Source organism: Physeter macrocephalus, chromosome 20 (genome assembly GCF_002837175.3).
Source record: "Physeter macrocephalus isolate SW-GA chromosome 20, ASM283717v5, whole genome shotgun sequence".
NCBI lineage: Eukaryota > Metazoa > Chordata > Mammalia > Artiodactyla > Physeteridae > Physeter > Physeter macrocephalus.
In genome coordinates, this window is record NC_041233.1 from 47,360,338 (window position 1) to 47,376,280 (window position 15,943).

The 15,943-nt window shown below is 37.7% G+C and overlaps 1 protein-coding gene across 2 annotated transcripts in view; it reads left to right on the forward strand.

Annotated features, from left to right (window-relative positions):
- LOC102987447 (gastric triacylglycerol lipase) overlaps positions 1-15,735 on the forward strand; it is a 31,691-nt gene extending 15,956 nt beyond the window's left edge. The window contains exons 8-9 of one of the 2 annotated variants that reach the window (XM_055080962.1): positions 11,406-11,477; positions 15,496-15,735. In XM_055080962.1, coding sequence (XP_054936937.1) covers positions 11,406-11,477; positions 15,496-15,735 — 312 coding nt within the window. Of the gene's footprint in view, positions 1-317; positions 688-11,405; positions 11,478-15,495 lie in introns of those variants that run through there. The other variant, XM_007100987.2, reaches the window with a different exon arrangement.
- The last annotated feature ends 208 nt before the right edge of the window (positions 15,736-15,943 follow it).

Genomic DNA, 15,943 nt, shown 5'->3' on the forward strand with positions numbered 1-15,943 from the left:
GTTAATAATACTGTACTGTACATTTGAAAGTTGCCAAGAGAGTATATCTTAAAAGCTCTCATTACAAATATATATATAAAAAAACTACATGTGCTGGTAGATGTTAACTAGATTTATTGTGGTCATCGTTTCACAATGTATACATGTATGGAATCATTGTAGCACACCTGCAACTAGTATAATGCTATATATCAATTATATCTCAATTTTTAAAAAACTAGGTTAGTTAATGATATCTAATCTACCCACTGAGTAAGTATTGAGTTTCAAGTGCAGTTACTTATAAAAACTCTGATTCTTTTCCTCTTGTGTTTTAGGCCACACCTCCCAACTACAATTTGACAGCCATGGATGTGCCAATTGCAGTATGGAGCGGTGACAATGACCTGTTGGCTGACCCTCAGGATGTTGAACTTTTGCTTCCAAAACTGTCTAATCTCATTTACCACAAGGAAATTCCTACTTACAATCACCTGGACTTTATCTGGGCAATGGATGCACCTCGAGAAGTTTACAATGAAATCATTTCTATGATGGCAGAAGATAAAAAGTCATGCTGGATTTAAAGAATTATTCATTTACTTTTCCCAAAATAATTTCTTCTCTTCCACATAGTTTTCTGTACTGTTTTAAATGCAATGTTTCTTTCTGTAATTCTGACTTTCAAAATATATTAGCATCAACAAACTTTTCATTGGTCATTTTTCATTGAAAAGAATTTTTTTTAATTAGATTTTTTTCACTTGAAAATTTATCTAGAAACTCTTGAGAGAACACAGTCTTGGGAGGTGAAACTTCTCTTCCAATCCTCCCATTCAGTTTATCTTCTAAACTCCAGGTCGATAATGAGCCATGAATCATGGGTGTTGCCAAAAGACAGTCTTGGGGTTGAGTATTGATACCTCGTATGCACACTTGAGATTGAGTAAATTGTTTTCTTTCTATTGTCTATTGTTGCTAAAGCTCAGTCTCTCCATCTGTGCTATGGGGATATCACTTGCTCTTTTGCTTGTTAAACTCCACGAAAAGGCAAATTAGACTGTAAATTGAATTGAGGTCAGCTCACTTTCCCTTTCTAGGGAGAAAAGAACAAGGGTAGCTTAGGAAGCAACAGGCAACCCCCAGTTCAGGAAGGTGGGAGGTAAAGAATTTCTTAACCTCAACATTATTGACATTTTTGGACAGAGAATTTTTTTATTGTCCTGGACATTGTAGGATATTTAGCATCATCCCTGGCTTCTACTTACCAGATGCCTTGAGTACGCACATTCCCCAAGCTGTGCCTCATACATACCTCTTAACTTGCACCATCATATTGTTGCTCACATTCCCCTCCAAAATTCTTAATTTATTTTGGGTTTACAAGTATGTATCCATGCTCTGTGCATAACTCATAGGAAGACCAATATATCTGAACAGAGAACTGAGTTGTAATCTCAAGCCTACTAGATATAATAAGATTCACATGTTTAAAAGTCAAGATATTCTAAAATTAAAAGATGCCTAAGCATGACCTAGTTTAACCCCATCATTTTCCAAGTGAGGATATTAAAGTTCATAAAGGTTGAGCACCTTAATAAAGGACGTACAACTGCCATTGTTAAAATCCACACATTCTAGCCCAAGTACTCTTCTCTTTCTGCTGCACAAAGCTGATGTACATAGCTCCGTTGTACTTTCAAATTAAATATTTCTAGAGTTATCTGAGGGAGGCAATGGGGTGAGGTGGTGCTGAGGTTTTTTTTAAAGCATTTTTCAGAGTAATACTGGATATCTGAGTTCCTAGGCTCTACGCAGATATCTAGTATGAGAAAAATGCCGGTTGAATATGAGCCTTCTCTGCTAGTGTGAAAGAAAGTAGAAGTAGCTAGATAGATGTTAGAAGGAGAAAGAAGGAATAGAGGTGAGAAGAAAAGTAAAGAATGGAAAATATTAGAAGGTATTGACATATACACACTAATATGTATAAAATGGATAACTAATAAGAACCTGCTGTATAAAAAAGTAAATAAAATAAAATTCAAAAAAGAAAAAGAAAAAAAGAAGGTACAGGAAGGGATTTGTGCTTTCAGATGCAAACCTCATCCTCACCTGCTTTGTTGTGTCTCAGTTGGTCATTGTAGCCCTACTCAAAGAGATCAGATTGCAAAAGCCGTATATAATCTTAGCCAAACAGGGAAAAATGTTTAAGGCATACAAGGAGGATGCCACTCTAGAATTTCCTTTTGAAAATAGCACTTAGGAAAACAAATTAAAATATAGATGAGATGAAATGTCTGCTTAAATAACCCACCCTAAGTAGTTTTCAGATGGGTTGCTCATAATAGCAGTGAATCTAAAACCTCATCAAGGATATTAAATTATAGCTGAAATAAACTGTAAAGCAAGTCAAGGCATCATAACAAGGAGATGTCATAGTAAGTTCTACAGTAAGTATGGATCTATGTTTCAACCTCAAAGGGTTGTTGTAAGGCTTTCCATATTAATTTTGAACGACTATGTATTGAATGGCTACTCTGTGCAAGAGAGTTTAATATAATTAGTGCATGATTCATGATCGCACTTAACCAATACGACCCATTATTACTTTTATAGCTCCAAGGCACTATCTATTAAGTTAATTTTGTTGTTCTTACATACCAGACAATCTTAGCTTCAAGCTGGACGAACCTACTAAGTGAGAAGTTCATAGAACAGTCAATATTAAGTGTATGGGGCTTCCCTGGTGGCGCAGTGGTTGCGCGTCCGCCTGCCGATGCAGGGGAACCGGGTTCGCGCCCCGGTCTGGGAGGATCCCGCATGCCGCGGAGCGGCTGGGCCCGTGAGCCATGGCCGCTGAGCCTGCGCGTCCGGAGCCTGTGCTCCGCAACGGGAGAGGCCACAGCAGAGGGAGGCCCGCATACCACAAAAAAAAAAAAAAAAAAAAAATATTAAGTGTATGATCTACTGAACAGCAGGTAATTTCTCTGCAGACATAAAGCATTGATATTCTGGTTCATTCAGCCCTTCTTGTGATTTTGGTTGGTATAAAGCAGTTCGTCAAACGCGACTATCTTTAAGTACTGAAGTTATATTAAAAAACACAGAAAGCCAAAGTTTACACACAATTATGGAGCCAAGTTAGACCCAATCTGAGGGACCATTTGGCTTCCATCTAAAGATTTTATCTTACTGTACATTTTGGAGCTTAATGAATTATATTTCTCTGAATATTAACCCCCATATAATTATTTCAAGGTTTATTTCCGAGACTGAAAAAGCATTTGAAAAATACTTTCTTCTTCTCATATTCATGTGGTTGGCCTACTCATTCTTCCAAAGTTTTCATCTCATCTATTGTATCATCCAGTTGGCTCTCCAAACCAGGGCTCCTTAACTTGCCGTATCTGTTAGCTTGAGGTTTCAGTGAAACACTTACGCTTTTTTAAATGTCCTTAATTCAAGGTCTCTCTACAAGTCCCAACAATCTACTGCTCCTTACTGTAGAGAACACAATCCATGTATGTCAGCACACTCAGTAACACCAGATTACTTAGCTTACTATTTTATTGTTCAACTTATGTCACTATAGCAAGGCCAGTACCTACTAGGTGGAGATTTATGATACAGGATTATTTACTGGGAGTCGGGTGACTCTGCTGGTGAATCCTTATGTCTTCATCATAAAGATGTTAGATTAGATTATAGAACACTGAAGAATATAAGTTCATTGTGAGTGTAAAAATATTTACAGGTATACATACATATTTTTACAAATGCATATTATATATTTTATGTGTATAAATATATGCATAATACATCGTGTATAATATTATACATATAAAATTATGCACGTATTTATGCACAAACATACATGATTTGCTGAGAATGTGAGTTCACAGTCAGCCAGGCACACAGTCAGAAAAAGAATTCTTTTTCCTTGACTAAAGATACTGCCAAACAATTTTAATCATTGAAGCATTAATATACCCTTTCTGAGAGCTTCAGATGTTTCATTTTAATGAGTTTAGGATTCTATGTTTCACACTTTCACTCTGAAACATCTCATAGCATACATTTACTGTTCTTCAGAATTCTAAAGGCTGATTGAATTTAAAACAGCTCAAATCACCAAAGGAAATTAAAAGATTAGAAGATCTGCAAATGGTTTGTCTCTAGAGCAAGTTCAAACCAAAAAAAGAGGTGAGACGATTTGGAAATGATATCCTAGAGTTATTTTATATGCCTTCTGCTAAATGCCTGTCCAAGCAATGATACAAAATATGGCTGAACTTATTATCAAAACAGGGCAAAATTAATCAATTGGGTTCAATATTTTTTAAAAAACCTCTTGGTCTAGTATATCTGCCCTACTCGTGGAAAATATTTATATCCATTTAGTAAGCTTAAGTTGTACAGAATACATTATATTGATATTCATTTAATAAATATTTATCAAGCTAGACACTGTTCTGGATGCAGAACAAAAGACAAATCTTTTGCCCTCATAGAACTTATATTTTAGTGGTGAAGGTTGATAATAAAATATAAACAGATAAATGTATGTATGTATATTATGTTATCGGGTAATATAACCACTGATAATAAAAATATAGCAGATAGGTGAGTAGGAAGCACACAAGGCACTATGTTAAATAGAATGATCAGGAAAGGTCCCTTTGAGAAGTGACACCTGAGCAGAGAACTGACTAAAGTGAAAGAATTCCAATGTGTTTGAGTGTCCTGGTCCAGTAGCTCTGATCTGTCACAGATGTGACTAGTCTTGCAAGCTGGCAAGGTAACCTGCCACAATTTCATGGATGCTGGCAGAAGACAGGAAACCCCCAGTTCAAAGATAAACGACTCTATTACTCATAACACACAGACTTCATGACCTTCACATTCCCCTTGATCTTCAAGATCCATAGGGATAATGTGAAAGCAGGCCTAGATGAACATTGGACATATAGTGTATCTATGTCCCAGTGAGGATCCCCACGCTTAGGAAGCCCCCAGTCTTATAAAGGCGGCTGTTAGCAGAGACCTGTCCAGTCTCTGCCCCAGAGAGAGACATTTTCTTTATCATACTGGTCAAGAACAAACCTGCCCTCTACCCTGGAGAGAGACAGTACTTCTGTCTTTCCAGGCTGTTTGCTTTACAAACATCCTTGAAAAGATAGCCTGGAAAAAAACTGATCTGAGACGTACAGAAATGCTCTGGAGAAGTCTCTCAACATCAACGTTTAGTGTACATCAGAATCACCTGAAAGGCTTTTACAAACACAAATTGCTAGGACTAAACCCCAGTGCTCCTGATTCAGTAGGTCTGGGGTGAGTCTAAAAATCTGCATTTCTAACAATTTCCCAGGTGACACTGATGCTTCTGGTCAGAAATACTTACTTTGAGAATCACTGTTCTAAATCTATTAAGCAGACACATTGTGTTATGCTGTTGTTGATTTGCTTTCCTTTGGCTAGGCTTTACAATCAGAAACTCACATTTCTAAATACTTGTACCTATTGTAATCTTTATGTCATTGACTCTGGTAAGTAACATATTTCTTATTAGAGACACTTCTCGTATCTTATAATGTGGTTCAGCTTTGTGGCTTTTATACTTCTATTTCAGAGGAACCTTAGCTGTTACTGATGCCGAAAACGCGGCTTCTGTGCACCGGTGCCAAATTGAATCTCTGAGACAGAGTTCTGGGTGAAGTAGAAAGAATAAGTTTATTGCTTTGCCAGGCAAAGTGTTAATGCAAGTTCGTGTGCTCAATGTACAGTGAGGCCAAACAAACTGAAACGTAGGAATTTGGAGCAGAGAAAGGTTTATTGCAAGGCCATGCAAGGAAATGGGTGGTTCATGCCCTAAAAGCCCATCACCACCACCTCTACTATTTCATTTGCATAACACTTTGGAGTTTTTAAAGCATTTTCACATACACTATTTACTCTTTCCTTTCCTGCATCACTTTGTCCTCTTTCCAAACAAACACAGAAACAAAAGAAAACTTGGTCTCATTCTAGAGATACCACTTTCCAGGTTTAAAAACCAAAACTCTAGGGTCATTTTGATACTTTCCTCTCCCACACTTCCTATACCCAGCCAATAACCAAGACCTATCAATTTTGCCTTCCAAACTTCTCTCTAATCTGAAAACTCTCAGCTTCAACATTGCTCAGGTCCAGGCTTCGACTTCACCATTGTCTTGTGCTCCAGCTACTACAACAGCTTTCTAACTAGGATTATTTCATTTGTAATTAGTTCTCTATGCAAGTCACTGGGATTTTATTTTTTAAAGTAAATCTGACCCTATTAGTTCTATACTTCAGGGCAGTTAGAGCCATTTCTAGCTCCCTACAATATAGGTTGATATCTATAGAGAAGAGAGGAATCCACTTGGCAAGAACTGTTTGCTTTCTTCTCTCATTTCTTAGCTCCTTTTGTTCTTTGGAGCACTGTATAACCAAAATTTCCTATATCAGAGGGTTAGTTATTTAAAGAGACAATCTAGATTTTAAAAAAGAGAGAGAGGTGGAACGGTGCTGTTCACTTTATAGAACTGACCATCCCCTAAAATAACTCCATTACCTTTGGAAATACTCACAAGAACTTTGTTTCCCCAAACTTTTATCTTATCAGTTCTGCCAGGTAGCTGCCAAAAGGCATGCGATGAAAGCTGTCTCTGCAATGAGAAGCTGCCTGAGGGCTCAGATTAGAAAGGGGCTATGGATTATGACAGCTCTTTGGCTGTAATTTAGCAGAATTAGTAACACCTCTTCTTTCTCTTTTTCCTCAAAAGATGGATTAATGGATATAAACTTTATCCTCACTTCCTCACTGGGGCTTTCTGAGAGGCCAATCTAGCCTACTCAATCATAGAAAGCTGGTCTAGCTCCAAAGGTGACTTAAGGGAAGGTCCTGGGGTACCAACACAGCATCACAAACCATTTATAAAAGACAGAAATATCCTAGTCACTTCTCTTTCTCTTCTCTATGTTTTCAGCACCACTTCCCCGTTTCCTTCTTTTTTTCTCTTTCTTTAGTCAAATTGTTCCAATTACACTTGTGAGTAGGATTTTTACGTCAAATTAACAATTTTACCTTGTGTAAATTTCACTTAAAACCTTGCATTTTGCTTTCTGACAATGCAAAGCATAATGCCGGGCATTCAGGAAACATTCAATAAATAGCATTTTTATTGTCTTTGTTATTATCTTGGAAAAAACTTAGTTTTGTCACCAGATGCTTTTTGAGAAATAAAATGTCATTAATGTAAATAATTGTAGAGCAGATATATATTGTGCTGGACAGAATTTTGTGTACTTTAATTCTAACTTAATTCTTATAACTACACTATAAGATAGCAATTTTTATTATTCCCCATTACAAAATAAGTTAACTAAGGCAAAAAGAGGTTAACACGTAGCAGAAGAGATTTTAAATCAGGGCAATCTGACTCCAATAGCTGTAATAACAATACAATACAGTGCACATAATCCAGATTTTGCAAAGAGAAAAACAAGATATAGAGAAGATAAATAACTTGCCCAGCTTCAGAAGTAGTTCAAAACCCTAGAACCTCGGCTTACCTGGTGCCAAATTTCATCTCTTAACTTTCCTTCTGTATTGCAGGGAGTCAGGAAAAAGAATTTTCTTGTAAGCACCAAGGAAGTTCATATAAAAAACTCCTGTTACTTGTATTTTGCAGCTGCAAAGCCTGCTGTGTATCTGCAGCATGACTTAATTGCATCTGCCAGTAACTGGATTTGCAACCTGCCCAACAACAGCTTGGCCTTCCTTCTGGCAGATGTTGGTTATGATGTATGGATGGGGAACAGCCTGGGAAACACCCGGTCCAGAAGACGCGTGAAATTGTCAACCACATCACCAGAATACTGGGCCTTCAGGTAAGGAGAATACTACCGATGAATAAAGAGTGTACGTTGCTCATTTATATGGATGACTGCTCTTTGAATTTTCCCTTTCCGTACAAATGCACACTATGGAATCTACAAGAAGGAAATGGACATTTCTTTTTCTACGCAGGTTTTCTTCACAAGCTCTGAAGAAGTGCCCTTATTATTACATCGAGAGTTGTTTTAAATACTCCACTTGGCGTGTGTGTATGTAAAGTATATATGCAAGGAAAAAAAAATCAAGATGCAAAGGTCAACTTTAGAAAGGTTAATTCCAGGACTATCATATTGTCAGTGTGCACCCCAGAAATTTACTTGGTACCCTTACTAAAGAGGAAAAATGAAACTGATCAAGAAATGGGACCAGAAATAAGTAGGTAGCTATATTTTTTAAAGATCCAAGATGTTTCAGATACTCACTCTGGTGGAAAATAACTCTTTTGTATACTAAAGAAAACAAAATGCTGTTGGAAATATTTTTAAAAATCAAGATTTTTTTGATTCAAAAAGAAATCTAATCATTAATAGAAGTTTAAATACTGGATGGATTATGTCCCACAAACTGTCAAAGAGTCCTGCAGAACATTTACCAAATTTTTAAGAAGGCATGATAAAACATTCAGATCTGTTTTCAATCTTTCACGATGAACAACTTTCTGGAAATGTCCCTTAGGACTTATCACAGGGTGAAGGAGAAGATCACTGCGGCTTTTATCTCTTGACTGTCTATATTCTTGGACCTGTCTGAGGTAAGGCTGGAAAGAAAAGGTACATTACCTTTTGTCTTTGAGCAGCAGGATGCCCTCTGTGGGCTTTACAAAGATACTGCCCAGGACAGAAGTATGGAAATGAAGGAGAAAAAAGTTCTTAAAGACGGGCTTCTTTGGTTAATATGTCTTTAGAGGGTATGGTACATGTTTACTCCTTGAGAGAGAGAGGAGAGAAAGAGAGAGAAAAAAATACTCAGATTTACTTGTGGTGTGATTATATGATTAGCCTTCAGGTAAGAATGTTTTTACTTTGCAGAGTCGCTTATACGTTTACTTGTCACAAAGCCCTGCGGGAACATCTGTTCAGAATATGCTGCACTGGGCCCAGGTACATGCCCCCTGTTCCTGATATGACACGCACGTATCTCTGCAAGATCCCTGAGGAGCGCTCCCAAGAGAGCTCACTTCAGGGTTTTGCAGGTTCTGCTACTGTCAGGTGGATGTTTCTGGAATCAGCATCAACTCATGTTGATTTCCTTTACTCCCTTCTATTCTCCATGTCCTCTGTATCTAATGTTTGGGTTCCCAGGTATTCTGACTGCATTCTGACCCTTAGATTACTCGGAATTGCCTTTTTTAGGAAAAGCTTGTGTTTCCTCGTTTGCAAAATCATTAGCTCTAATAGAGCTTTATATAACATGATACAGGCTATTCCAAAAAGATCTGTTTATCCTTTAATTGGGATATGGGCGATTTCAGAGTGTGGAAATATAGTTTAATTCAGAGGAAATTAAATGTTAGAGAGGGATTAAAATAGATTAAGTGTTTCTGTTTTTACTCTCAGTTTAAGGGTTATGTTTTTTTTTGTTACTATATTACTCAATATTTGTCAAGTCAAATTCAGTTGGTATAGCTTTCTGAGCCAAGTATGTATGAGTGTGTGTGTGTGTGTGGGGAAAGGTCTTCCCAAGGTTTTAATATTTAATTACACATTTTGATTATTACATACTTTAAAACATTTAATAGGGATCTGAGATCCCTAGGAATTTGAATTTTAACTTACACCCTGATAAATTTGTTCCATGCTTTAAAGTTGAGAATCGCTGCTATAGATAGTCTGAAATACTAGTTGAGGATTTCTGAAATTCTTTGAAGAGTTCCACCCCCAGAAGATAAGCCTTCAAATTCCTACAGGAAGAAAGATATTCTGGACGCAGGGCCTCCTACTGGTGAGGAGACAGATAGACTCTGATAGGCATGCCTTTCCAGGAAATACAACTTCAATTTCACATTTATTGAGCACTTACTATGTGTTCTTGTTGTCCAAATATACGATTTAATTCTGTCTCATTCTTTCTTATGAATTCTCATAACAATCTTTCAATGAAGGTATTGATATTCCCATTCTACAGATGTCATAACCAACCCCTTACACATCTCACAGCTGACTCTTCTTAAAGATATCTCTTCTCCTTTGACAGAAAGTTCTCTTCAGAATAGAAATAACTGGGCGTGGGGAGATAAAACATTTGGTCATAAGTTATGTAGAGAGCTAAGGCACGGATGATGATGATAGTGATGATGGTAGTAATATTAATAAAAAGAGTGATTTCTTGACTATTCCCAGGTGCTGCATGCTTTTTATGCATTACCATATTTAATCTTCACAACCCTATAAGAAGAATGTTATTGTCATTTCCATTGCACAGATGAGACAATAGGTTTAGAGAAGATACATATCTTGCCTGGATCACAGACTTAATAATCCATTAAGCTTGGATTCAAACAAGGTCTGTTTGATGCTAGAACCCAAGTTCCTAACTTGTACACTCTATTGCCTCTCATTGCTGAAAACCTACAGAATTTCAACAGCTGCGGACTACTGCCTCTGTCAATATAAATCATGATGGGAACCATTTCAAACAAAAAATCAGAACGAAATCAATTAATGTGAAAAAAAAATCTGAGATTCAAGTTAAGGGAAAAAAAAAATCCTTGGAGTAGTCTGAGAATAATTTAGTGAAGTGCTTGAGGTAAAGGCAAAAATTATCTGTCTCCTCAATCCAACATGGGTGGCAAATAACAGAAAAAGGAACCCCTAGAAGTATTAATGCTTCTACTCTAATATCTGAAGTTTAAAATTTTAAATGAAAAAAAGTTACATACACTGTCTCAGACACTCAGTCCATGGCCATGTTACTGACAACATGGCAGGCTGCTTGGCTCTACAGACAGGAGACAGACTGACAGAGGCTATACCTCAGAAAGCCCTGAGGGTGTTCTTTGAGTGAGCATTCCTTTCAAAAGTAACAAAAATGTTTAAGAATAAGGAATATAATCATAATATCCTAGACCATCTGACAAGGATGATAAGGCATAAAGTTTTTAAATAATAATAGCAGTCATTTTTTAATGTAGGAAATGTATAGTTGGTGCCTTTTTAAAATATATATATATAAATTCCTGAAGCCAGGATATTCAAGAATCATTCAATTTAGCATCTTTCAAACATTTTCTATGTATACAACATTGTAATATTTAAAGCCATCACTGCTTGAGGATTTTTGTTGGAAAAGTACAGAGGGGAAGAAAGGATTGTAAGTCAGTTCTGTGAATTAGTATCGATTTTTATCATTTTTATTATTTGACTTATTAAACTTTATTGACTTTTAGCTCATGTGCTAAAGAGTGGGACATTATGTCAATCCGTTTTGTAAATTTTTTGTTAACTGTCTTTAAATGTATGTTGTTTTCTTGCATCATTTTAACATGTTTATTATTTTTATCTTATTATAGGCTGTTAATTCTGGTCAGTTCCAAGCTTTTGATTGGGGAAACCCTGATCAGAACATGATGCACTTCCACCAGGTACAATATCAACAATAATCAATCAACTACATGCTGCAAATGAACTTAAAAAATAGTATCTACTCATCAAGCACCTACTAGGCCCCATTCACTATGCCAGATATTTTGTATAGATCAGATGTTGCTTATTGAGTTCTTACCATGTACCATAACATTATTTTTGATCCTCAGAATGACCTTCCAAGGTAAATATTATTGTCTCTATTTTTCCAGAAGCTCAGAGAGTTTTAGGTAAATTGTCAAAATTATTTAGCTTATAAAGAACCAGAACATGACACAGGAGTTCCTGGATCAAAAGTCAATTCTTCTTCTACTACACGTATTCCTTTTCAAAAAATAGAAATTCTCAGCACTTAGTTAAGACCATATTTTAAAGAAAGAATTAAAGATACATAATTTTGTTTCTGGAGCATATTCTCTGGCTTCTTAACTGTCTCTCATAAAATGAACTAACATTTTCCTAATAATTCTTTGGGATGTCATTTACTAGTCATTTTTTAAAAGTACATGAATTATTAGAGATATTCCAGACAGGAATATCATCTTTAGGGAGAAGCAGTCCTATCTACCAGATAATGATATGTCAAAATATTTCTTGACATTATACATGAAAACTTTTGGAGCAAAAACTCTATATTAAAGCACATAGGTGTCATTGTTATTATTATTATTTTCTTTTTCAGTATGTAAGGAAATCCAATGATGCCTTCGGCCTCTTGCTGATAGACTGAGCTTAAATTAAACAAATAGTCATCAAAGATACATGGGTTTTTCAATTCAAGGATATGGACAGAAATTTGGAAATTTTTTAAAAAGCAATTTCAGGGCTTCCCTGGTGGCGCAGTGGTTGAGAGTCCGCCTGCCGATGCAGGGGACACGGCTTCGTGCCCCGGTCCGGGAATATCCCACATGCCGCGGAGCGGCTGGGCCCGTGAGCCATGGCCGCTGAGCCTGCGCGTCCGGAGACTGTGCTCCGCAACGGGAGAGGCCGCAACAGTGAGAGGCCCGCGTACCGCAAAAAAAAAAAAAAAAAAAAAAAGCAATTTCAGTGCCACCATAATAACTACAATAGTGAAAATGCATAATTTCAACTAGTGTGAAAAATCTGATTTTTCTCCTAAACTGCTATAGTTATATGTGTGTGGGGTGGTGTGTGCCCACACACACAATCTCACACAGTGTCAAAATACTATTTACTCTTGTAATTAACCAATTCCTAGTCCTAGCAAGAGTATATAGTTGCTTTAAGAAAAGCTTTTTAGATGATGACCTTACCCTATAAGACTCAAATACCTATTTGAATGAGAGTTGAATCACAAGTATTAACTTTGTCACTGTGCTTGCAGATTCTATCAAAATACATGGCCATTCAGGTTCAAATATGAATCTTTTGCTTGGAACTTTGGGGGAAAAAAGAAAACCTAAAACAGACTGGGAGTGAACAATGTATAAGTTTTAAACATCAATAACCTTTGTCACAACTGTAAGTAATATCCCCATAAATTAGGCAGGTGTGATTACCAATATAATCACCAATCCTGTATAACTAAGAAAGAAAAAAAATTATTTCTTGGCCAAAAGCCACCATATATCATTTGGATTTTGATCTTGATGTTCATTTTTTTTTTTTTTTTTTTGCTGTACGCGGGCCTGTCACTGTTGTGGCCTCTCCCGTTGCGGAGCACAGGCTCCGGACGCACAGGCTCAGCGGCCATGGCTCACGGGCCCAGCCGCTCCGCGGCATGGGGGATCTTCCCGGGCCGGGGCAGGAACCCGGGTCCCCTGCCTCCGCGGCATGGGGGATCTTCCCGGACCGGGGCATGAACCCGTGTCCCCTGCATCGGCAGGCAGACTCTCAACCACTGCGCCACCAGGGAAGCCCTTGATGTTCATTTTTGCTTTGCCATCTTCTGGGCTCCCCCATTCATTCTTATCAGGGTATTAAATTATTGCAGTAAATGTATTCTCATTTCAGAGGCCCCTGAGACCCACTTGTGCCTTAAAACTTGCTAATATTTTTGCCACTCTGTGCTGTGTTGTTTTTCTATTCTTTATGTCTCTCCATCCTTGCATTTGAATATTTATGCTTTGTATTATTCTGCTGAGAAAACTGTCAAGTCAGGAAAAGCATGCCTCTTCCTTCATCAGTTGCACTTTTGCATTGGGGCCTTGCACCAGGCTTTTCTGAGTTCACCCTTTCCTCGAGTGCACTACTGGTCAGTGCTAATCTGCACTCATTTCCTTCTTTGCCCTTCACATTGCCTTCTCATAGCTACACATTCCCATTTACCACTTGCTCCTAAGCCCAGGTCCAAGGCCTCCCAGTATTACAGGGTAGAGGAATTATACTTGATATATTTGGTAATGCAAAGACCCATCCAGTGACAGTGAAATGTGGAATGACTATACCAGTGTGCTCTGCCTCATATCTCTCTACTAGGAGAACTCAAGGTGCAGAGTCACCGAGTCAGGGGTCTCCCCCAGGAACATTTCTAGTCCTCTTAGAATCCTTTCCCTGGCCAATGTTACTATTTCCTAAGGATTTATAACCTGGTCCATGTTACCTTTTCTTCCTAGTCTTGCTGCCAAAATTAACTATGGTGTATTAATCTCCTTGGGCTATCATAAAAAATCCCATAGACTGAGTGGCTTAAACAACAGAAATTTATTTCTAAGAGTTCTGGAAGCTGGAAGTCCGAGATCAGTGTGCCAGCGCAGTCAGGTCCTAGTGAGGGCTCTCTTCCTGGACTGCAGAAAGCCACCTTCCTCACGTGTACCCACATAGCCTTTCCTCTATGTGGTTGATGAGAGAGAGAGACATTAATCTCTCTCTCTTCCCCTTCTTATAAGGCCACCAATCCTATTGGATTGGGACCCAAAACTTATGACCTCATTTAAACTTAATTACTTCCTAAAAGACTTGTCTCCAAATACAATCACCTTGGGGTTAGGGTTTCAACATATGAATTTGAGGGGAACACAATTTAGTCCATAGAATATGCAACTCTTTCCATTGCAAGCAGTAGAAATCAACTTTATTTTATGTTTAAAAAAAATGTTTTAGTTTTACTGAAATAAAAGGTATAGTGGTAAACTCACAAGAGCCAGGAACTTATATACCGTCCTCAGGCTCTCTCTTTCTCTCTCCCTCTCAGTCTCTTTCAATTCTGCTTGCATATGCTGTTTCCATTCTTAGGCTATTTCCAAGATAGTAGTACAATGGTAACGGTATGGACCTAGCTCATATAGCTTTTTTAAACTGCAAACTCAAAGAAAATGGCAATATTTTCTCAATACCTCTGGTAAAAAGTTCCCGGAAGAACTCTGACCCAATTTTAGTAATGTGCCCATCGCTCATGCAATTATACTGCGGCCAGAAGAATGAAGGACTAATTGACCAGGACTGATCACCCTGGACCACTCTGGAGCTGGGGTTTTGGGATTTGTTGAATCAGCACAAGAAAGGTTGTGTTACCAGAAAGAAGGGAAACTTGCCAGGGGATTAGCATCATAGCCACTCTATTTCTCTGTAACAGGCTGGCTCCTTTTAAACATTATTTGCAAATGTCTTTTTTGTACATTAGTCTCAATGCCCCCTAAAGAGTCTTCTCAAGTGTTACTAACTCCCCTGAGCCCAGATTTCTGCTTATAAGAAGGGGTATTTATATTTCTTCTATCCAATATTTTGTTTGAAATGGATACACTCTCAACCCAAGTGCTACTAGAAAGATGGCCCCCCATAGAAATGAGAGCCTCTCTTCCACTGGGATCCTTTTCTTTTTTCCCAAAAGTGAAAATCAGGAATATAATGGTTGTCTTTTTTGAATCCACAATTCATATTATTGCACAAAAGTACTTTCAAGTATTTTTAACATGTTAATGTTTATATATCATTAAGTATGTCCTAATTGCACATTTTTAGCATTTGAAGAACTTGCTTAACAACTGACAGTTAACGTTACTTCTATAGTGTGGTTTTCTGTGAAAACTATTTTTCTCTCTCTTCAATTTTATTTAGCGTACACCTCCCCTATACAACGTTTCTAAGATAGAAGTTCCAACAGCAGTGTGGAGCGGTGGACAGGACCCTGTGGCTGATCTCAAAGATGTTGAGAATTTACTTCCTAAAATTACCAGGCTTCTCTATTTCAAGTTGATTCTCCACTACAATCATGTGGATTTTTACCTTGGACAGGATGCACCCTATGAAGTTGACCAAGACCTAATTAGATTGATGGAGGAATGTTTGCAAAATTAAATACACTTTCCTTTCTCTAAGGAAGCAGGTTTTTGTCATAAGAGTGTGGCGCACAGACCCTAAGGTGACCCCTCCAATAATTTTCACCTCCCAGCGTCCATGAATTTGTGTAATCCTCTCCCCTTGAGTGTGAGAGGGACCTGAGACTTGCTTCTAGACAAGAGAATTGGCAAAGGTGATGGGATGTCACCCACTGATTACATTCTAT